Source organism: Pteronotus mesoamericanus, unplaced genomic scaffold (genome assembly GCF_021234165.1).
Source record: "Pteronotus mesoamericanus isolate MK-2021 breed Mesoamerican mustached bat unplaced genomic scaffold, CSHL_Meso_final contig_68, whole genome shotgun sequence".
Classification (NCBI taxonomy): Eukaryota; Metazoa; Chordata; class Mammalia; order Chiroptera; family Mormoopidae; genus Pteronotus; species Pteronotus mesoamericanus.
This window is the reverse complement of record NW_026555234.1, coordinates 8,692,230-8,715,925: the sequence shown is the minus strand read 5'-3', so window position 1 is coordinate 8,715,925 and position 23,696 is coordinate 8,692,230. Positions and strand designations below refer to the sequence as shown.

At 45.0% G+C, this 23,696-nt stretch overlaps 2 protein-coding genes across 7 annotated transcripts in view; both read left to right on the top strand.

The window, feature by feature from the left end:
* The first annotated feature begins 2,775 nt into the window (after positions 1 to 2,775).
* LOC129077457 (60S ribosomal protein L29-like) lies at positions 2,776 to 3,238 on the top strand. Its single transcript, XM_054581834.1, is given in 3 exon segments — positions 2,776 to 3,085; positions 3,088 to 3,111; positions 3,114 to 3,238. Coding segments are annotated over 3 exon segments (459 nt in total).
* Positions 3,239 to 15,108: 11,870 nt separating this feature from the next.
* Positions 15,109 to 23,696, top strand: part of LDB2 (LIM domain binding 2) — a 334,412-nt gene continuing 325,824 nt past the window's right edge. For all 6 annotated transcript variants that reach the window (XM_054581963.1, XM_054581960.1, XM_054581961.1 and 3 more), the window contains exon 1: positions 15,109 to 15,427. In XM_054581963.1, the coding sequence (XP_054437938.1) occupies positions 15,296 to 15,427 (132 nt within the window). In that variant the 5' untranslated portion in view covers positions 15,109 to 15,295. The remainder of the gene's footprint in view (positions 15,428 to 23,696) is intronic.

Below are 23,696 nucleotides of genomic sequence, written 5' to 3'. Positions count from 1 at the left end.
TCCAAATTTGACGTTACCAAGAAAGGTATTTAAAATATAAATTTATATACCCATTATCAATAACCATAAATGTCCTCCTAAGTACATATTGCATGATATGTGCTTTTCCACGGTAATTTTTCAATCCTGACAACTATGATAATCAAGTATAGAAATAAATTAAACTTAGAATTTGGTTTTCAAATACTATATTTCTTTGTTAAACTATGATTCACAAAAATAATAAAGATGATCAAATCCATTTTTATCACTAAGCATTTATCTATAATAATTTTAGCAAGATTTCTTCAAAGTTATATCCTTAAGAAATAAATAAAATGTTATGTTACATTTTTATCTAATCCTTTAAAATTCCAGTTTTGGAAATAGTTAATGTTCAAGTATAAATTAAAAATAAACAAAACACACTTTTAAGGCACTTATTCAATTTGCTTTCCTCATAAGGATATATAGACAGAAGATTTTGGGGGACTTCTTTTGAATACGTAAAATTTCAAAAATGTTTCCAAAGTTTGCAGCTTTTCATTTTTTTCCTGAAAAACATCTTATGTACTGTTACTCTCATTTACGAAAACAAAGAACATTTCAGTACTAAAAGGATAAGGAAGACGTATTGTTAGAATACAGTAACATCCTTTTAAATGGAACACCTTCGTTTTATTTAAACTCTATATTATTGACTTTTTAATTTTACCCTTCCCTGGGGAACTTACTACAATATCCCAATATTATAGGCTGAGTTATGTTCCCTGCCCCGGCCCACCAAAAAAAAAAAAAAAAAAAAAAAAAAAATTAAAAGTCCTAACCCCCAATCCCCGAGAAGGTGACCTTAGGAACGGTATCACTGCCTACGTAACCGCTACACGGAGATGAGGTGACGCTGGAGCTCGCGGGGAGCCCCTGGGCCGCCCCGAGTGCAGCTTTAGGGAAGACAGCCAGCGGCAGACGGAGCCAAGGGACGTGCCCGGTGACCCAGAGGCTGGGGAGGCGCGTTTACAGGCCAAGGGGCACGTGGGGTACCGGAGGGAGGAGGAAGGCAGGGCACGGAGTCTCCCGCGGCGCTGCGAAGGCACCAGCCCTCGCTACGCCTAGACTTGGGACTCCGAGCCTCCAGAACTGTGAGGAAATGGATTGAGCCCCCTCATCCTGTGGTGCTTGTCATGGCGGCCTGTTCTGTCCTCTCTTATGAGACGGTCAGTCCGGTGCGGCCCCAGAGGAGACAGGGAGGCCTGGGGCGCAAAGTGCGTTACCCTCCCAGGTCCCGGAGCCGCCCACAGGGCCGCCCTCCGCGGGCCTCGCGGGGAGACCCCGGGGGTCAGGCGGCGGAGGGCAGGAGGGGGCGCCTGAGGCCCCGCCCCCGCCGGGGTTGCGGAGGCACCGCCGGGGCGGGGCGGGGCGGGGCGGGAGAGCAGGCTGGCCTGGCCGGGCCGAGGAGCCGGGCGGGCAGGCTCCAAGGTGCGGGCGGCCTGGATGGCACAGACGGAGGGCGGCTGCTGGCTGCGGGCGGGCCCGGTGCGGGCTGCGGGCGGCGGGGTGCGGGCTGCGGGGTGCGGGCTGCGCTCCGCGTCGTCCGCCTGCGAGCCGGCCAGCTCCTGCCGGGCCCTCGGTCGCCTCTGAGGATGAGCTAGCCTCTCCCCAGCCAGGAAGGGTTTTAAAAATGTCAAAACACCATACTGTTTTAAAAATACATACATAGTGTATATGAATAATTAATATACATATATAATTAAACACACACGCCATGCACATGCCTAGGAGACAGCACATCCAGTAATTAGCGATGTTTTGGGAAATCTCGGTTAGCACTATATTGTGAAAAATCCCATCTTGAGTTTATATTTCTTTGACCCTTGGAAGGTTTCTGAGCAGAGCTGTGGCAGGCCAGAGCTGAGCTTTAGTGAAATAATTCTAGCAGTCGAGTTCGGAATAAACAATAAGACGAGGCGCCTCAAGGCAGAGAACCATCACAAGACGACTGCGAAGACTTTCCTAAGAGGCATCAAGAACCCAGCCGTGGAGGGGAGTCTCTGAGCAGGAGCAGACGGTCCCGAGATTTAGAGAGATTGGGGAGGTTTTGTTTTAAAATAAAAATTTTTAAATACCCTTCACTGTTAGAATGTTTATGAACTAGGAAAAGAATCTGTAATATTACTCAAAAGCCTTGACATCGGTTCTGCCTTTGGAGCTTGGAACCCCACGGGCCGGTGGCAGCCGCTCCGCGGTGGTCGGGACGACGAGCTTCCCGGGTGCTTTGACCGCCGGCGGCCAGAGGCACCGCGGCCTGGGAGCCCCAGCGGCAGCCTTCCGAACCGCGCCCGCCGGCTGTCCAGCTGAGGCCGCGTTTGCCTTGGGCTGCCGCAGCCGGTGGCTGAACGCAGCAGAGATGTGCGGGCAGGACGCTCCTGCAAGGAGTTGCTGGGCTCCTCTGATGGCCAGCTTTGGCTTGAGAGCTCCCATTCGGACTTCAGGGCTCTTTTTAGAAATGCATTTCAGTCTGAGACTCTTCCGCCCCAACCCTTCTCCCTTCCTCTCTCACCAAACAGGGCTGGAGCTGCTTGGTGGTGGCATAGCTCTTCCAGCTGCCCCCAGTTCCCTCCCCAATTCCACCCCTGCAAAGGCACTTCCCCAGTAAATCTCTTGCATTTCTAACATCATGTTTCTGCATCTCAGGGGACCTGGCCCAGGGGGCCTCTACAGGTGCTCTTAAGAAGTAGTACGGGAGCTCTTCCTCTTCTGGCCCTAGGCACTTCAGGAGCTGTGGGCGTTGGAGCAGATATGACCAAGTCCAAGAGCCACACCACACACAGCCAGGCCCCAAAATGGCACATAAATGGCATCAAGAAACCCCAGTCACAAAGATACGGATCTCTAGAAGGGGTAGACCCCAAGTTCCTGAGGAACATGTGCTTTTCCCAGAAGCACAACAAGAAAGGCCTGAAGAAGGTGCAGGCCAACAATGCCGAGGCCGTGAATGCGCCAGCCGAGGCTCTTAGCCCTCCTAAGCCCAAGGAGCTGAAGCCCAAGATCCTAATGCTCAGTCGTCTTGCCCACTTGGCTCACCTCAAGCTTGGGAAGTGTGCTTATGCTGCGTGGCCAAGGGTCTCAGGCTCTGCAGCCAAAGTTCAAGGCCAAGGGTTGGACCAAGCCCCAGGATGAGGCTGAGGCTCTGGCTCTGGCTTCCAAAGTTGCCCAGAGCCCCATGGAGGCTCCGCAGCAGAGCCTCTGTCTGCCCATGTGAGGATGGAAGGACTGGGATGACCTCTGGGCTGCGGTCTGCATGGAGCTGAGGTCCTCCTGTGCTATTTGTACAAAGAAACCTGAGGCAGGGTCTAAAAAATGAAGGAAGAAAGCAAAAGAAGAAGCATTGCTGAATATTTGCAATGAATATTTATAATAATATTCAGTAAGTAATTTCCTAAAAAGCCTAAAAACAATAAGAAAATGGTTAAAGCCATCATGGTGTCTTCATAAACTAGGATATCATGCAGTTATTTAAATTATGTTTTTAACACTGATGATATAAGAAAATGGTCATACACATAACATTAAGTGAAAGGATGTAAAATTTTATATATACTCTTACCACAATCATATTTAAAAATCATCTATGTATGCATAAACAATTTTTAGGAAGAAATATGCCAAAATGTTAGTTATTATTTTCCTGGGTAAGAGAATGACCAGTTCTTAATTTCTTCTTTATTGTCTTTTAATTTTTAAAACTTTCTCTAATCATCATTATTACAATTATAATTGGAAAACTACTTTACAACTTACATATTAGATTGCCCCTTCAGTTTTATTGAAATAGGACATATAAAATATATGTCTGTGGGTTTTTTCCTATTTCATTTTCTACCTTTTCAAGTGATGTCTTACAAGATTCTTTCTGCCACTCTTGGCTACTACTTGTTGTAACTCTCAGGAAAGGAAGTGGGCATTTTCGTGGAAGAGAATGGTTAGTGAGAGCGCGGTACGATAATCCCTGCGTGAAATGACCCGCGGAGTCATCTCGCTGTTCCGGGAAGACTCCCCAGCTCCCTGGGATTGGAGGAACGACTGCGCTCCCAGTACCTCCCGCTGTTACCCTGGCCGCTCGCTAGGCAGTTCTCGCTGTGTGTCCCTCGCAGGCTCCCAGGCTGTCTGGTGAGCCAATGAGGGCGTTCATTCTGCGTTACTCTCAGTCCTCACTGCGCGGCTCTCACCACCGCCGGTGTTTGAGAATGGCCTGGATCGTTGAATTGAATCCTCTATCGCCAATAAGACATCCTGTTTTGATTGCTGATTTGACTCTGTTGTCCATTAGGGTATCCACATCTACCTTGCCTTTGGCAATTGAGGGGTCTCTGTTTGACCACTGACACTCTGGGGTCCGATTATTCCTTCAACCGATTGGCTGAAGCCCATCCCCATTGGTGCAAAGTGCTTTACTCAGTTTACCAACTCAAGTGTTCGTCTCATCCAGAGACACCCCCACAGACTCACCCAGAACAATGTTTCACCACCTACCTGGGCCCCATCAAGGTGGCGCATAAGGTGAACCGTTGCAGTCCCCAACCCCTGCCTAGTACCTGATGCATCAGGATGCCAGCAAAGCTGAACTGAGCATACAGGTCACTGTGTATATAAAATACTGCTTCATTTTGAAATTAGGTTGTAACTGATAACAATCTCACCATATGCTGTGTATTTTAAAATTTTTGCTACATATCAGTAAGTGCATCCGGACCTAGTTTGTCATGATGTGCTAAGTGACCACATGGTCAAGATACCATGTGGTGCTAGTTTCTATGCAGAGGGCTCAGGGCCTGTTAGCCCAGCAAATAAGTCAAAGAAATAGTTGAAATATAGACTGGAGAGTCAGGGACGACCCCTTCGCCCCTAAGAAAAGTGACATTTACTCCCAGATCAAAGAATGAATGCCAGGTGTTCATTGCCCTGTTTTGTTTTGTTTTGTTTTTGTTTATTGTTGTCTTTTGTTTTGGATTTTTTTGCCAGGGTGAAATTTCGGAAAAGAAGGACTTGTGGCCCTTGGGAGGACAGGTCACACAGTGGGTGCTCCTCACCAGCGACCTGTGGGGGTGGCAGCTGTGGGCCTGGCCCACGTGCTCACAGGGACAAGCTGCTGGCTCCTTCTGCACGGTGGATGCAGTGGAGAAAGCCAGGCACATTTCACAGGTTTCTTTATATTTTGAAGTATTGTGTGAATTTCCTTCATATGTTTGTACTATGCTTACCAACATGAAAACTAAGTCAAAATTAAAAACTGGGGAGGGAACTATCTTTATCTGACTCACAGGGCAAGTTGGTAACATGCAATCGACAATTTACAAAGTATCATGCCCTTTGCCTTAAAATAATTTTACTTTTAGAATTTTGTTGTGGATACATGGAAGTGTACCAAAAGATAGGAAGTCACACCTACCTGTGTGAAGTGACATGTTCATTACCTTGATTGTGGTAATCATTTCACCGTGTGTGTGTATATATACATATACACATACATATATACACACACACTTATATATAAAATCATCACACTGCACACCCTAAATAAATACAATATTTATTCATCAATTATACTTCAACAAAGCAGAAGAAAAGATATTGGTATATTCATTCAAGGACTGTTGCATGAGAGAAAATTGGATATAATACTGCTACTTACTCTAGGGGGCAGTTAGATCAGTTAAGGCCATTCACATGAGGCAACCCTCCACAGCCCTTAAAAACAATGTGTAGAAAACAGGTAATGACAACTCACTTGGGAAACAAAGCAGATAAAAGCAAAAAGTGAACTGATAAAATCAGTGGGTAAATGCCAGCTCCCTAGCAAACAGTAGTTTCTCCAAGTTACCTCGGCTATTACATACTTCAAAGGCGACGGCAAATGGCAGGGGCAAACCTGGTCCATTCTGGAAAATGTACTATTATGTACAGTCATTTTCCAAAATAAATTGTTTGATCTTGGATTAGGGTAGGGCTTTTATGGAAGAAACACACACACACACACACACACACACACACACACACACATGTCTGATGTTGGTCCCAATAGCAGAGGGATGCAGAAGTCACTTCTGAGTGGACGCCGGCATCGGGGCTCCTTTGTTCGTCGATGCCTGTCCAGGTCCAAGTTGTGCTGTGGGAGTTTGTCCTTGGCAGGCTTTGTGCGGCCACACTGCTTCCTCCAGCCCTCAGGGTGCCTGTCAAGACCTGGGGGCACAGCAGCCAACCTGCAAGTCTCTCAGAGAGAGGAAAGCCGACAGCATTCTGATGGCGGGGTGGGCGGCATTTAAAATTAAGGTCTGAGGGAATGTGATATTGTGGATCATAATTTTAGTATGTTAGAAAAAAAACTGTGCGGTAGTCAGAAATTTAGCTAGCACAGTGTGAAATATTTGTCACCTGCTCTGTTTGGCGCATCACAGTTTCGTGCTGTGGCACTGCATGGGCACTGCCTGTGTGTGCGAACTGGGGGGAGAGTGTCGTATAATGTTAGTAAAATACAGATCCTGCCCTCAGGGATCTTACCCATAATTTAAGGAGGACCAATTCTATATGTGGCAGCTTCTTCATGCATAGAGAAAAAGATCTCTAACTCAGCAGGGCATTGTGAAAGATGTAATTTTATGTAAAGCACCAGACTCTACATTTGCATGGCACTTAGTAAGCAATTAGTAAATGGTGCCATTATTTTATTATTCTTACTCTTATTAATATACAAAGAAACAACACACAGGGTTCCCTTGCACTGCCTTCCAACTCATGTGGCTTTGAGCTAAGCTGGCGTCTCGGCGGTCGGGTTTGGAAGGCTTGGCAGACCAGGCCCTTTCCCCATCGCTGTCGGAGCACAAGAACTGCCACAACCAAGGTCCACGCACGGGGTTGCTCAGCTAGTCAGAAATGCTTCCTCTCACTGCTCCAGAGGCTCCAAGTCCGAGATCAAGATGTCACTAGTGCCATGCTCCCTCTGAAGGCTCCAGCCAAGGGTCCTTCCTTGCCTCTTCCTACCTTCTGGTGGTTCCTTGGCTTGTACCAGCAGCGCTCCAGTTTCCCTCTGCCTGTGGCCGTCTCCCCTCTGTGTGCGTCTGTGCCCCTCTGTCTCCAGCCATTGGATTTAGACCCATCCCGAGCCAATGAGACTCCTTTCAACTTGACTATGCCAAAAAGACCCTATTTACATGTAAGTTCCCATGCACAGGAGCTCGGGGTTAGAACCGGAACTTCCATTTTTAGGGGGGCATAGTTTAACTCACTATATCTACCTTCTGGTAAGGACCCTACCACTTATTCAGGTCCTTGGATTTAGAAGAACCCACTCTGGCCCAGGCTGGAAAGGTGGACGTGTGACCCAAGACTGGCTACACCCTGGGCTGCAGTGATCGGTTTAGTGGCATTGATGTTCCAAACCAGGCAATGAGATTGAATGCTGGCATTTTTTAATTTGCACTCCTGCAAAGGAAACCTCTCTTGCTGCTGGCCAAGCAAAGTCACTGCACGGACAAGGCTGCCTGCAAGCGGAGAAACCTGCAGGGCTGCCCCGGGGCTCCTGGTCCTACTGTCCCTGAACTCAGATGCTCCTGACTGTTCCGATGACATAAGCCAATATATTCACCTCTTTTCTTTTTTGCTGACCGCATTGGGAGTATTTTTTCCTTTACTTGCAAACAAGAGTCCCAAATGATACACGGTATCCTCTCATTTACATATATTCTTCCTTCACTCCGCGATGTGTTGCCTGTCTGTGTGACCACGGACTAGAAAAGGCCTGTTTTCTGTTTCCCCGCCATTCACGGCCAAGCGTGGAGGCAAGCAGAGGTTATGGACATGTTGGTTGAGAGCATCAACAGAGAGGAACCAGACTGCCCCGGTCAGTTCCCGTCCCACCGATCACCACCTGGTGACCTTAGGCAAGTTACTCGGCCTCTCTGTGCCTCCCCTTCTCATCTGTAAAAGAGGAACAATAGTAGTCTTTATCTTACGGGATTGTTGTAAGGATTAAATGAGTTAATATTCATAAAATGCTTGGAACATTGCCTGACATTTTGTAACAGCTATTAGTTGGTTATCGTTACTGAGCAGAACGTATTCTTCCTTAATTCCCATAATGGCTCTATGAAATTAGCACTATTATCACCAATGCATAAATAAAGAAACTAAAGCTAATATTAGTGATGAGAAAGGGAATTATAGAGAAAAGTGTCCTAGAAATGGAGTGTCTCAAGTTATCAGATTTGCCCGTATTTGTTTGCCCAGTGCCTAGCATATGACCAGGAGGTACCTTATGAATGAATGAATGAATGAATGAATGAACAAACGAACAAATGAATGAACATAGCGTTTATACATCTCTGTTGTAGAAGGGTAGGCAAGGTAGGTTTACAGTTTTTCGTATAAATACATAAATAAATAAATCAAGGATAAACTCTATGTTTTTTCCATACAAGCAACTGGAAACCTACCTTTGCTCAGCCCTGTTTGGATAGCCTGGCCCGGCGTTAGAGAATGTAAGTTGCTAGGTCAACTCCTAGGATTCATTCTGATAAGTTTTCATCCAGTTATTTTATAAAAATATACTGAGCACCCATATACGCCAGACAGCATGTTAGATTCTGAATGTCCATGGGTAGATAACACCAACAACCAACAGCACTCACGGATTTACAGTCTCATAGTAGACCCAGGGAGCATATAAGTGAATCGCTAACACAGAAGTGTTTGCAAATAGCAAGAAGTGTCAGAGGCCTAACGTGCCAGCTTCGGTGACCGAGTGTGGATATGTCATTTAGATAGCTTGGTCACGGATGGCCCCTCTGAAGAGGGAACATCTTGAGTTGAAACCGAAGGCTAAGGACGAGCTAGCCCCACCAGGGGCAAAGAGAGGAAGGTTCTAGAATCTAGAGGAAAGAGTTTGTTGTGTGCTGGGAGTGCAGTGGAAGGAGTGTCGTGGGAGGAAAGAGAAACACAGATGTGACAGGAAGGGCGGGAGGGGCCAGGTCACACAGGGTCTGAGAGAGGAGGGCCCAGCGGATGGTGGACACTCAGTGGCCACTGGTGAGATGATTAAAGAACGTCGGATGGCCCTGGCGGTGGGGGTGGAGTTCACTGCTGGTGCTCCAGAAATGGCCACTTCTCAATGGCTCTGGCCTTCCCTAGTCATTCTAATTACTCATTAGATTTGCTTTAGGCAAGAGTGCTTTAGAGAATGACAGGGGGCACAGCAAGAAAGTACAGTAAGTCTGAGATGCCCCCAAACTGCAGGGCGGACCCAGGTGCCCTAGTTCTTGGGGACAGCCAGCGATGCTGACTCCTCCTCCGCCGTGGATGGTCCGTTGGGGAATATTAAAAGCCTGGATAATGACGTCTGGAACTGAGGAGAAAGTAGCCTTTAAGGATCCCACAAAGCCATCAATCGTCTTCGTTCTGGGAACTAGCCCAGAGCAATGAGAGAACTTTTCAGTCTCTGTTTTGGATCTTCAGTTTCATGTGTTCCAGAGAGGAGTCGCTGAGCAAATGTATACTGGGGCTTCATTCCTTTGTCTGAAGTCTGCTTCCCAAAGCATGGTTTGGTTCTTGGGTCCGTCTGAATCCAATCCGGCCCCCTCGTATCTGCAGACCACTTTATTTTGTCATTTTCTGGCTCCCCGTGCCTATGCAAGAAACCCAAAATTTTTTTCTTAATATTGTACTCTCTCCAACTTTTGCAAAGTTTCTTGATCTTGCTTGATGTCAAACATGTTCATTTCTGTGTTGTTTACTCTGCTTCACATGGCCTTTATCAGACTTAATTCTTTGTCTCTCTGACAGGTCCTTTAAGGATAAAAACGAATGCCAGCTCCTCTGTGAAGCCTTCCTTGATTTAACTGGTTTGAGTGATACCTGCCTTCCTTGAAGGTTCTTTGTAAATTAACATTGCATTTATAAGTTTGAAGATACCATATAATGCCCATCACCTCTTCAAATAATGACAATAACCAGTGTGGACACTTACTAACTGCCAAACACTGTTCTAGTCAATTTGCATGTATTACTTCATTTAATTCTCATAAGAACCATAGGATGTTATTAGCCCCCCTTTACATGTGAGAAAACTGAAACGCAGAGAAGGTAAGTGCCCAAGGACATACAGCTAAATGCGGGATTCAAGATTCAAGCCGAGTCAGCGAGGCTTCAAAGTTTGTCCTCTAGAAGATTATTCTAGAACTGTCCCTCTATTGTAAAGACCCCGGAGTTGGAGATTAGTTCTGTGTTTACTTTTGTTTTATTCCTGGAGCTATCTCCCCAGCACCTGCACAGTGCTTAGTACAAGGTAAGGGCTCAATATACTCGTATATTTGTGATGAAGGAAACATAGTTTGCATATCTCTAAGCCACTTGAAAGGAGAGACCATACCTTATCTGTCTTTATCTTTATCCCCAAGCCACATTTCAGCTGTATCTTGCACATGCCTGTTAGTTAAATGCTTATTGAATGAAGAGGAATAAAGAAAAACACAGGCAAGGAAACAGGTAAGGAAGGGCGGAGAAGGGAAATGGAAGAGAGGAAAAGGAAACTAGCTTTCTGAAGCAAACAGAGCTTGCTAGAAGGAATTAGAGAGGGTGCAATTGTATAGATGAAGGAAAGGGGTAAAGAGTTAAATACTGAAAGGGACCAGGAGAGGAAATGAAAATCAGGGACCTCGGCCGATGAAGGCTGTGGTAAATGGACAAGCACCAAGAGCCAGGTCCCTGGGCGTGTTGTTATTCAGGCAGCGATGGGACAAGGGTTGCTGTGGCTTATGATTTTTTAAGAGAAGGTGAAAATCTGGGTTTTATGTGAAATTCTTGATTTTTGTAAGCTGTTGGCAGACATTTCAAATTAAAGGAAAAATAAACCCTCAATGGTTAAACGTAAGCTGAACACAGCAAGATGAGGTCTTCTGGAGTTTATTAATGCTCAATGTGCAAAATTGTATGTAAACTACCATGGTCCAATCTTTGCAGATAAAAGAACTGTCACATTGGGGTTAGGCTTGCTCGTTCTTATATGGTAGGCAAATACTGCTTATTGGATTTCTCTATGGCTTCCCAAAGGACAGGAAATGCAGACTTAAAATGGACACTTCATTTGTTTCTATTCTCCGGCTCAGTCCTGGGCTACAAGAAGACAAGTCATAGCTGGTCCCTCAAGAAACAAGGAAGCAGGACAGACAGACAAATGGCAAAATGAAACAGGTGACCTGATGGGGCAAAAGATTAACCAGCTAACAGTGCAGCTTGGGGAGTGTATGTCAGAAGATTTGGAACAAAGAAACAAGTGCTGGGGGCAGTTTGGCAAGGCTTCAAGAAGGATGGGTGGAAGTGGGAGCAGGGGACAATGGGTGTCTGCAATTAAGCAGGAGAAAGAATAAAATCCTGATGATAAGAGCTACTTCATCCTCTTGCTTTTTCTTCTATTCAGTTGGGTGTGTACGGCTTGAGCACATACTGTGGGCTTAGTACCACACTGGCTACTAGGGACGCAGATCAGGGATGCCCTAACGATCAGTATGAACCTGAGATAAGACCCAGGCAGACTGGTGTGAATCTTGTCCCTCTCACTGATTAATTGCGTGAACTTGAAGAAGTTTCTTAACATCTCAACACCTCAGTGTCTGTATCTATAAAACGGGAAGAGCAATTGAATCAAGCACATTGGTTTATTGTGAGAGTAACAAAGAATACTTGTGGAAACCACTCAACAGAGTGTCTGCCACATAGTAAGTACTTCGCAAATGACAGCAATTACTATGTTTGCATGTAAATTCTTTAATAGTAGAATATAGAAGATACACTGTTGACCCAAAGGGGTAAATTATTTTCCATCTCCTGTTTATTTATTGCCCTCACAGCACAGACTACAATTTGAAATTAGGTTCCCAGGGGCTTATTAGTCCTACATGGTCTCTCCCCACACCCAAGTTGGTTGCAGGGCACAGGAAGGCAGAGAGTTTATCTGCTGTGTCCACCTTGACCTCCCTGTGTTCCTTAGCACCTACACATTTACGTTTGACCCTTGAACAAGATGGGTTTGAACTGCATGAGTGCATTTATACATGATAGTTTTTCAATAAATACTGTTGGCCCTTCACATCAACAGGTTCTGAATCTGTAGATTCCCAACCAGTATTTTCTATTTGCCATTGTAAATCTGTAGTTGGGATGCAAAAATACTGTTTTGTATCCATTGTTGGTTGGATTGGCAGATGTGAAGGGCTGACTGCAGAGTCAAAAGTTGCACACAGATTTTCAGCTTCCCAGGGGTCTCGTGTCCCTAACGCTGAACCTTCAAGGTTCAACTATATTAGGTAAGAGAGAATAATATTATTGAGCATTTACATGTGGGTTATAATACATCCTAGGGCAGTATTTCATCTAATTCTTTGCAGCAATCTTATGGGCGTTACTATCATTGTCCTTGATGTAAAAAATGAGGGGATTGAGGTACAAAGAAGTCCAGTCACTTGCTCAAGTTCCCAGGGCAAGTAAGTGATGGAACCAAGGTTGAAATGCACACCAGGCTGGTGCTACTGCTTGTGCCCACAGCCACAGTGAAAGGAATAGCTGTAGAATCAATGAATTAATGAATGGGAGAGAAAACAAGATTCACAGAGGAGGAGACAAATTAACTGGATAGAAGGACGAGTAGGACTTTTCAGGTAAACAAGGAACAAAAGTACAAATATGTGCTTTCATGGAATGAGATTGTAACTTCAGAAAGGTCAAATGTTGCTAATTAACTGTGTGTGTGTATGTGTGTGTATATTTTGTGTTTGATAGAGAAAGAGACAGAGAATGAGACATGGAGAGAGAGAGAGAGAAAGAGAGAGAGAGTGAGAGATGTTAACCAGCCCTGTGAACCATGCTAAAGAGTTTGGACATTTTCCTATGTGCAGCAGGAAAACACTGAAGGGAAAACATGGGATATGGTCAATTTCCCTTTTCTACAGTAAACATTCTGATTACGACAAATCACAAGTTAGAAGTGAATTGTGAATCTGGGGGCAGGGACACAATTTTGAAGACTTGTGGTATAGCCGGGGTGAGAAACAACATAGACCAAGCATTATCAAGTTTTAGATATTTCTGAATTTGCATTAGGTATTAACAGGAAGGGATATTTCCAACTGTTACTTGGAATGGTCCAAAAGAATTAATGAAAGAAAAACTTCTCTTTATTCAGAAAGGAGTTCCCTAAATGGATTTTTGAGCTTTTCCCCTTTTTGATCACTATTGGGCTCCTCGCACCTGCTAGGTATTACTTCAACTCTTGTGCTGAAACAGCCAGGTAAACACAAACTCAGGCAGGCAAGTGAGCTCTTGGAAGGTCTTTAGTTGGAGAATTAAACACAAGGAACCATTAGGTTTTGCAGTGGTCATCATTCCAAAACATAAATCACGCCAAATTTATTTGAAATCCTGTCTTTGGAAGGTTGTGTGTTTTGACAAACCTTGCAGCAAATCTGGTCCAGCTTTCGGATTTGTAATGAAACCTGAAACCAAGCCTGCTGGCCTGCCTCAGGGTCTTCTCCAGCAAGCTCCCAGCAGCCTCGGTGCAGCCAGTGCCTCCCTGAGCGCAAGCTGGCGGGCCACGCGATTGCGTGGGGCTGCACTGGGCGTTTGGGGTTGACTCTGCAAACACTTCCTGCAATTATGGAAAAGGACCAAGGAGGACGATGATTTGGGGGCATCTCTATGCCTGAGTATTCTGAAGTGTAAATTGCAGAATTAGCAATACCTTATCCCCTGTTGGCTAGTGACTTGGAGATACCCCCAGCCGTGAGTGGGGCAGAAAGTTAATTAATCTGCTTATTGAAAAGAAGAAATGTCTCATTTGCATGCATTTACATTCAGGTCTTGCATGCATCTTGCTTTTGGTGGTCTTCGCTTTCTTTCCTTAATACTACTGACCTAGCTAGGTATTAGCGCAACACATTTACATTTTCTGTGGCTGAGCTTTGTTTAAGGGGTGTGTATCTGGTCATCATTGGTTCCAACAGAATTTGATTGCCATATTGATCATTTCATTCTCGACAGAGATCTTTTCTCTCCCCTGGGCTGTTTTCTTCCAGTTATCATATAGCACAGTTGGGAAAAGATTTATATATACTTGACCAATCTTGGAAAATAAAGACCCAGCTCCATCAGAGTTGGACATGTTGTTTGGGGATGAGCCATTCAATTATCTGCAATTTCCCACTGAGCTGAATTTTCCATGGTCATTTTTGTGGAAGTTTTCTTCTTCTTGCTTTTTCTATCTTATTGGGAGGTCTGCTTCTGGAGATTTTATTTTTTTCCCCTCCAGAGGGGGGAAAAAAGACCATTGCTCCATGAATGTATCTCAGGCATTCCACATTCCCAATCATTGTTTTTACCTGAAAACGCTTAGGCAACCTGAATCTAGGCCCCCTTAAACCTGCTTGAAGGAAGCCTTGGAGGAGGGGGCGGGGCCAAGAAGAAGAGGGGTGACTGGGGAGCGAGGAGGGCGTGAGATGCAAAGACCAGGACAAGCTCCTGGAGCATTAGCAAGTAGAAACACAACTATAGATGGAGGTTAGTGCAGAGGGAAATCTTTGCATGTGAGTGAATCACCAGCTCACGCGTGGGGGACTGGAGCGCGGGGTGGGGGGGGGTGTGATTCTGTGTTTTGTAGCAATCCCATTGCTGATACATTACAACAGTGTGGCTGTCAGGGGTGAGTGGCTCAGGCAGCCCCTTAAACCACCTATATGCTAACAAGCTTAGCAATCAGATTGTGAAGGGTCCTGGCTGGAGGAAAAAAATTAAAACCAAACCTTAGACCTCTGTCAGACTGTGAGGAGAATTATATTTTTGAACTAGTCTACAGTGTGGACAGGAAATGACCTCTCCACAAACTGCTTCTTTAAAAACAAGCAGTGGTGCCTAAAGCTATCCAGCTCCTCTCCCTCCCTCCCTCCCTCCCTCCCTGCCCCCTCCCTCCCTCCTTCCTTCCTTCCCTCCCGCCCTCCCCCCGCCACCCGCCCTCCTCCCCGAGCCGCGCTCGCTCCCTCTCCCCGCGCGCCCCCTCCTCCTCCCGCCCGCCCTCCTCCCTGGCTCGCTCCTCTCCGGCTCGCTACAGAGGGCTCCGGGAGCAGATCCCAGCCAGTGTGCTCAGCCTGCCTGCCTGCCTGCCTCTGTGTGTGTGTGAGCGCGTGTGCGTGCGTCTACTTTGTACTGCGAAGAACACAGCCCATGTGCTCTGCATGGACGTTACTGATACTCTCTTTGGCTTGATTTTCGACAAGCAGGCAAGATGTCCAGCACGCCCCATGACCCCTTCTATTCTTCTCCTTTCGGCCCATTTTATAGGAGACATACACCGTACATGGTACAGCCAGAGTACCGAATCTACGAGATGAACAAGAGACTGCAGTCTCGCACAGAGGTAAGTACTTCAACCTTGGGCGTGTGTTCTGTTCGTTTATCTTTTTTATTAAATGGTGCACGGGTTGTTCCCGGGGTCGCCGGCTGAATTCTGCGGGAAGTGTCCCACTTGATACTACCACGTATGTGGAAATGAGCGCCAGGATGAATCCACTAGTTTGAACGCTGGATTTCCAGGCACAGCAACTCTTGGACCTGGGGCAGTTTCTGCTGGAATCTGGAAATAGACGACCCAGCACTTGACTCGCGTGCCGGGTCCTCAGAAATGCTGCTGTCCCAGAACTCCGGGGTGTGCAGGCTGGGGGTCGTGAGCGTGTCTTGAGATATAATTCCAAGGGATTTGGTGATCATTTGCATCTGGCAAAATAATTCTTTAACAAATCCCAGAGGAAGTCAGCTTGGACCTGCATTCGTTTTTTGAAGTCATCAAAATCGAGATGGAGGGGGCAGAAGAGGAACCCCACGTACTTTTCAGAACTAGCCCTGTGGTGGTGGTGGAGGGGGGAGGCATATGTCTGTCGATTTCCTTGTTACATTCAGAAACCAGTTGCTTGGGGCAACGGGGTTCTAGACTCTGTCCGGTCACGGATGGGAGTGTCTCCTAAGGGCTCTACCTTCCCCAGGAGCTGGCTCAACATTCATGCAGCTTGAGTTTTTGCATATTTGTGATCTTCTGCCTGAGAGAGGGAGCCTCAGTCTCCTGGGCGGGCAACTCTGGGAGGAGAGAGGAGGACGGCACTTTCAGAACTTTCTAAATGCAAAACTCGCGGCTGGCTCCTGCAATTTAAATATTTAATGCCAGTTGACTTTTCCTCTGTGCTGGCTCAGCTGGCAGGTCCTGCTCCTGGGCTGTCCCTTTGCCTGGAAGTTGGGGCTTTGTGTGGAAGTGTTGTGAGAAGGAGTTTGTTATAGGTGTACCAAAGTTACTTTAGGAAGTAGAAATCGCTGGGGTTTCAGCATTCTCTGTAAAGATCCAATAACCAGAGCGTGGATGGCAAAGAGCTTTTAGGGAATAGCTCTGGTGGAATTTGAGATTGAAGGTTGACTCTCAACTCTGGAAAGGAACTCAACTAAGGTTGTATGATAAAATAAAATACACTTGCTTGAATTGTCAGCGGAACCATGGAGGATTCATGACGTTTTCTGTATTTAATACAGCTAACAAGATGTGACCTGCTTTCTGATTGGCTAACTGCTGGACAAGGACTGATGTTTCTGGTTTTTTTAAACTGGGTTGTCTCTATCACTGCTGTGTTCTGTATATGTTAATACCTCCTAGATGCTAAATGTAAATGATGACACTCTTGCTTTCCCTAGAAGTCAGTAGCTTTACAGAAGTACAAGCTGTTTTGCTTAGACTAGTGATGCTGTTGGCAGTAAATGACATTTGTGTGTGTTGTTGTGTGTGTAGTTGTGTGTTACAGTTTGTATATTGCATGCAGACCTTGGCAACTGCGTGTTGGAGTCTTAAACTGTTGGTTGTCGTAGCCTGCTTTCAGAAGTAGGATAGAAAATATCTTAGGGTTCATGCACACATTAATTGCCACATAATTTGGGAGTAGCAATGTCTTAGAAATATGATCAATTTTAAAAAGAGACCAGGAGCCATTATGGCTCAATTCTGGAAGAGCAACAGGATTTAAAAATAACATGGACCCGTGTTATATTTTGTAAAGTTTTTGAGGAGTTGGGGACAGAGGTTGTTTCTCCCATTCTCCTTAGTTAGGACAGAAAGCAAGTTCCTCTGGCATCTGTGTTCCCTTGCCCCTTGGTTATCCCTTGGCCAGCCGCTGAGCCGGGAGGTTCACTGGGGAGACTTCTCCATCCCTGGCCTCACCAGGATCTGCAGTCTGCGAAAAAGCCCCCACTTTTATTTCATATGTGAGAGAAAACCTTTGAAAAGCCCCCCATTTGTGGTATGTTTCTTAAAAATGGCACACTATTTTTTTCCTAGAGCTAAACTCAGGTATTCCTAACTTTTGCTTTACGGGGTATTACTTCTAAAGATTTTTTCTGAGTAGGAAAAAAACTGCTTCATAACTCAAGAACCTGGAGGGGAAAGTTTGCTATGACAAATCTTAAAAATGTACGTAAACCTCTCTGGCTGGGACAAAAAGCAGTATGAGCTCTTTTTTTTTTTTTTTGGTGTGTTCTAGAGTTAACCTCGAACATTTACCCCCTTTAATTAAGATCTTTTCTTTAATTGACCAAGTGATTACCCTGACACTTCTTTTTTCTTTGCTAAGCAGTAAATAATGTCATGAACCCAAGGCTGTACATTTATTTTTTTCATTTTATATGAAAGAAGGAGAGAATCATAATTGCTCCTAAGATATTTACATACATATTCACATTAAATATTAAATTTTGATTGTGGTTTGTAATTGGAAAAGGAAATATTTAGAAACAAATTACTTTTCATGAAAAAGTTATAATACTGTGCCTTTACCAAAGATGACCATGTATGATAGAGTTCTGAGCCAGACAGGGATTGGTCAGGATGAAATACAGCAATACCCAGCAAGAGTTACCAATTTATTCACACACAAAATCGAATAGATTGTTGAGCAATTTCTTTTAGATTTTAACCAATGCATCCAACCACTTTGGGAAAGAGGGCCTCGACCTTTCTTCTCTCTCTCCTGGCTCTGGGTCCAGTATTACCTGCTATCATTCACTGACTCAGTACCAGCCACACACACATGGGGGTAATGTTCTCAACGCCCCCTTCCTTTTTGAACATAGACGTGGCTAGAAAGGCATTATAGCTTGTCCTTTTGTGAGGAATAAATTGTAAGCAAGTCTGGAGAAATTTCCTGGGATCTTCCTTCTTAATGGAAAGGAAAGAAAGTAGTGAAGACCCCCGGTGTATCTATACCCCCTTCCATGGCAGATCCCCAGAGCGTTCCCTCCTGGGGATTTATGCGTTTCTCCCAGTGAAGTTAATCAAAGCCCTTCAGAAGCTTGGCAGTTTTAGTCTAAAGAGCATTAGATTGGGTGTTAATCCTGTTTCTAACTTGTTCCTGTAATTTACTAACTGGTTGGTAGGGGTCTTGGTTCCTCATCTGCAAATTCCCTGCAGTGCCCTTGAATTAAAAAATTCAGATACCACCAAGTCCCCGGTTTGCTTTTCTTGGGTATGAGAAAGTATTGTGAACTAGATAGAATAAAGAGCACAGACATTGTTTCTTCACTCCTGGTATTAAGTTTGAAATGACAAACGGCCCTGAAATAATCTGGGTAATAGTGGTGGAAATGTTGAAGACAGAGACCTTGCCAGTCTTGCTGAAAGCGAGCACTTGGAGCAAGGAATTCCTGGGACCAAGTAGGAACTCAGTAGACATTTAACTGGCCTATGGATCCATGACTGAGTAGCTGCAAAGGAAGAGAGAGTTTGGGAGCTCTACCGTTGAAATTGTTAGCACCCTGCCAGAGAAACACAACTGTGATTCCCGTGGGAGCATGGCAACCCCCTGGAGCTGCTGTGGGCATCTGCCTCCCACTCCCCTAAAGGTGCCGCCCCCCATTCTCTACACTTACTTTATCATGGGTAATTTAGATCCCTAATCTTGGTGGCAAAAGAAAACAAGGGTCTAAGAGATTATGGAACCTCATCTCTTTTTAAAGGACTATAGTGCATTGCAAAGCAAACAAAAACAAAAACGAAGTTTTCAATGCTGTCGACTGTTCTGGCAACTGAAATTTCCTTGCCACATCAGAATCTCAGTGGAATTTCCAAAAGAAATGTGTGGGTGTTCCCCCCCTTTTTAAATGAAGTTAAGAGAAACCCTGAGATTTGCGTCACACTCTTGGTCACTGTAAGTCCCAGGCAGTGGGAAGGGGGTTTGATTTTCCGTGGCGTGTGCCACCATGAATTGACCTGATGTCTTTCACAATTCGAGCACTGGCATGGTCTTGCTGGGCCGGACGTATTTCGGAAGAACGCAACCGCACAGTTGCGTAGTTTAACCCTGCACATGGGGTACCATCAGATAGGATACGAAAATACTTTCTAGAGGGTTCAGAGTTTGTTCTGTAAAAAGCTTCAAAAGTAACAAAAACTTTTTTTTCATTTCCTGAGGTCTGTGCTATGGGATGAAAATACAGGGAAGATAGGGGCACCTCATAGGGACCTTCGTTTTTAGTGAAGGAGTTTAACTAATGTCGGATTGTGACAGAATTTAAGAAACTTTATCAAGTAAAGTTGTAAAAAAATGCTGTTGTTGTTGATAACTACTTTCCTATGCCCTGTCTCCTTATTCGAATGATGAAAAATGTCTCCATTTTAATGATGTTTTTCAGCACATTTTTTTTATGTTGCCAGGATGCTCATTTTAATAAAATAACCACAAACATCAGGGAAGGGCGGGTTTCATCTGCGTTTCTTCTGTTTTGAGATTTTTTTTTCTTTTATCGTTATTCCACACCCCACTGCAGAAGAGAAAACTGATTGCAACTGGAAGCTGCACACACCGGGATTTTATTAGAACTACAGTTTTTAGTTTTACAGGGTTTAATATGAACATTAAAAATGTTTGAAGACCTTGAAATTTAAATTTGCTGCTTTTCACCCCTTCTCAGCTCAATTCTCAAACTCCCTGGGGATGATGTAGGGGGGGAGGGGGGTTACCAGTCTTTTCTTTGGGCTTCATTTTTACATACTTCAGTCACAGGGTTTCAAGTTGTAACATCATGTTTATTCATGGAATAGCTCAGTATCATTGATGTTCAGATGGAATCTAGTTAAAATGAGATTAGGTATTTTGGATGGAGGGAAAAATGAAAAATGCTTTGTGATAACTTGGAAATTTTTTTTTCCCTAGAAATTTAGAAAGAAAAATGTTGCTGTTACTCGGAGGCATATGAATGATTTTCAGTTCAGTGTTAAACACAGAACTTTCCAAGTTTTTTGGAGGGGTGGCTGAGGAGTGGGGGGAGGGGACTGGTAGTGGTAAGGAAAGCTATTTTGAAAATGTTAAATGAAACCAAAAGTGCAGTTTTAAAAATGAGAACTTGCAAACTCTTATTTTTCAAGATCTCTACTTGGCCTCAGAAAACACCCTGCAGGACTCTCGTACAGATTTTATTTTCCTGAGGTCTTTTTTTTCTCCTTTCCATTTTCTTACTATGGGAACTGTTTTTAATTAAAAATTGCTGCAAACTAACTATTCGTAGGAGGCCACAGAGGGAAGAGAAAACCCTCTCAACTCACATTCAACACGGATTCTTATCTGCCTGAAATCAATGCACATTTAAATTTCTCCCTTTTTGGTGCATAAATTATGATATAGGATATAAAACAGTATGCATTTTTTATGCATTTAGCTTTTTGTTTGGGTTTCAGAAAGAAATTAATTTAAATTGTATGGAGAACAGGGCTATAAATCTCCTTTTATTACATTTGTCCACATTAACTCATTTTTCACAAGGAACACAGACTACCCCCTTTCTGAACAAGCAAACAAAACATAAAACAAACAACCTCAAACATTCCACTATATACATCGTCAAGAACAAGATTCATAAATGGACTTATTTGGATTTGATTGGTGGGTCTCAAACATAATTGATCTGGGAAAACAATCTCTGAAAGCCTCAGACAACAGAGCTTTAAAAATATAAAAATATTCTATTGATGTAGATAGTACATGAGCCTTTGTTATTTTCTGACCAAGGTACTGTTGCTCTTTCTTCCTTCATTTCTTCCTTCCTTCCTCCCTGTCCTTCTTCCCCTTTTCCTTCCTTCCTTCCTTCCTTCCTTCCTTCCTTCCTTCCTTCCTTCCTTCCTTCCTTCCTTCCTTCCTTCTTTCCTTTCTCTTTCCCTTCCTTCCTTCCCTATTGTCTTCCTTTCTTTTCTTTTTTATTAGTTTGATCCTAGGTTTAAAAAAAAATAAATTCTAGCAGCACGCAGCTGAACATAGGCCATTATTAACATTTAAAACAAAATTCTGCCATTCTTCCAGAATTCCCACACCTCTGGCAATGACTGTACCAGAGTCTGAAAATACAGAGATGATGAAGACATTTCCTGTCATCCAGCAGCTTACAATTTGGTAATGAAGGGAGACACACAGACTGACTCCCACAGCGAGGGGCTGTGGTAGATTAACACAGTGTAGCGTGGGTGTATGCATGCACTGAAAAGTATACGCACTTCTGAAAGGTAGTCATGGTGATAATAACTAGCATCTATGGAGTGTTTAGTATCTGTTGGTTCATGGTGCTAAGTGCGTTCTTTAGGTCAGCTCACGGAACCCTCATAACCACCTCCTGAGAGAGGTGCTATTAACAGTCGCATCTTTACTCATGAGGAACCAGAGGGTGAAGTAAGTTGTCCGGGGTCACACAGATGGTAGTTTAGTTTTAGGGGTTATGCTGTTAACTACTCTACTATAGCACCTCTCTTGAGAGAAATAATAGCTAGGATTCTAGTTTCATGTGCGGAAATTTTTTAGGTGAATACATTCATTTTTTTCCCCAGGACAGGTTGACTTTGGCAGTGGCTGGAAAGTTGACCCCATCCACCTAACTTGGTTAGACTATTTGTCTCTCAAATGCCTCATTTCAAAAAGAACCACGTGAAGTTCCAAAGGATGGAGCCAGAGATGGAACATGGACCCTGGTTATTGGGGAAAAAAAAACACGTGCGCGCGCGCGCGCGCACACACACACACACACACACAAACGAATGAAAATCACACTCCCTGTTGAGGAATGAGTATATTTTATATTCCTTCAGGTGGCATTATCTGAAGATTCCCTGGAATTGCTATGAAATATTATGCATTGTCATCTTAAAGTTTAATTATTTTACTTAGAAAATACTTAGATTTTCATCCAGCGCACGGCTCTTCTCGGGCGAACTCTGTGGAAGACGGCCTTTTCATCGTTTGGAGCGGCAGTGGGAGGACTAGAAACACGATTTCATGTCTGCTGGTGCCATGCCCCTCCGAGACATGGAAGTGCGCGGAGATTAAATGAGAATTAGAATTTGGACCGGTGTTGGCTTCCTTTGTGGGTAGTCGGTTGGGAATCTTAGGGAAAATAAAGACACAGAGGGAAGAGAACGCCGGCCTGTTTGGGCTCCCTCCTGAGAGGCTGTCTCTCCACATTGCGGGTCTCCGCATGTCCTTGCGGAGGCTGACGTTTCCTTCCTACCCTCCAGTAGCGACCGTGAGGCCATTGCCTGTAGACGCCTGCCAATTACTGGCCAGAATGTGGACCTCTTCATTAGACGGACCCCCGGGCCCAGGACATGTGCGTTCTGGCTCTGCCTTAGCAGGTCCGAAACTGGGGGCGCAGGGAGGTGGCTGAGTCCCCACGCGGACGGGACATCGCAGTGGCCACGTCTTCTCGCTCCCCACTGCAGGTTCTCTCCCAAGTGAGGTGGGGGCCACCCACGGTGCTTGTGTCAAAGGCCCTGACAGCCGCACCCTCTCTCGCTTCACTCCCACTTTGACCAGACTCATTTGAAGTTTTAATCGTCCAATTAAAAACCGGACTTGGAGGGAGCGGAGGGCCCTGCCTTGTGGTGGCAATGTCACCAGCCCATCCTGTGGTCCTCAGGCTCCGTCTTTCCACCTTCTGTCCCCACCTGCAGCCCAGGTGGTCTTTGTGAAGCACAAAGCAGATAATGTCACTCCATGGCTTCCCCTCGTACACAGAACACACTTCAAACGCTTAGCTGTAGCTTTTAAAAAAGATTGTATTTTATTGTTTGTGCTATTACAGTGGCCTCCGCTCTTCTTCCCTTTGCCCACCTCCACCCAGCCCCGCCCCTCAGGCAATCCCCGCACCGGTCTCTCTGTCCAGGCGTCATGCACGTCTGTTCTTTGGCGGATCCTTCCGCTTCTTTCACCGGGTCCCCTGACCCCTCCCACAGCTGTCAGTCTATTCCATGTATCTATGCTTCTGTCTTTGCTGTAGCTTTAAGGCTCTATTGATCTGCTGCTTCCTGCCGGCCCAGCCATCTCTCCCGCTGCGTTTTCACCGGACTCTGGCCACAAGGGGCTTGCTGAGGGTCCGTGAACTTGTCAAGCACATTCGTGTCTCCACGCCTTTGCGCTTAGCAGTACAGTGGACACATGGGTTCCTCTGTAGTAACCATATATGTATGAGGAGCTCTGATTTGCACTAGTATTTAGCACGTTGTTGGGTTTATTTGCAGGTGGTCAAAAAGTCTCAAAGAAAACAATGGAAATGAGACTGAGTCCTGGCGCTTGATAGTTCCTCTAAAGGTCAACTTAAATGTTCCCTTTCTAGAGAGCCCT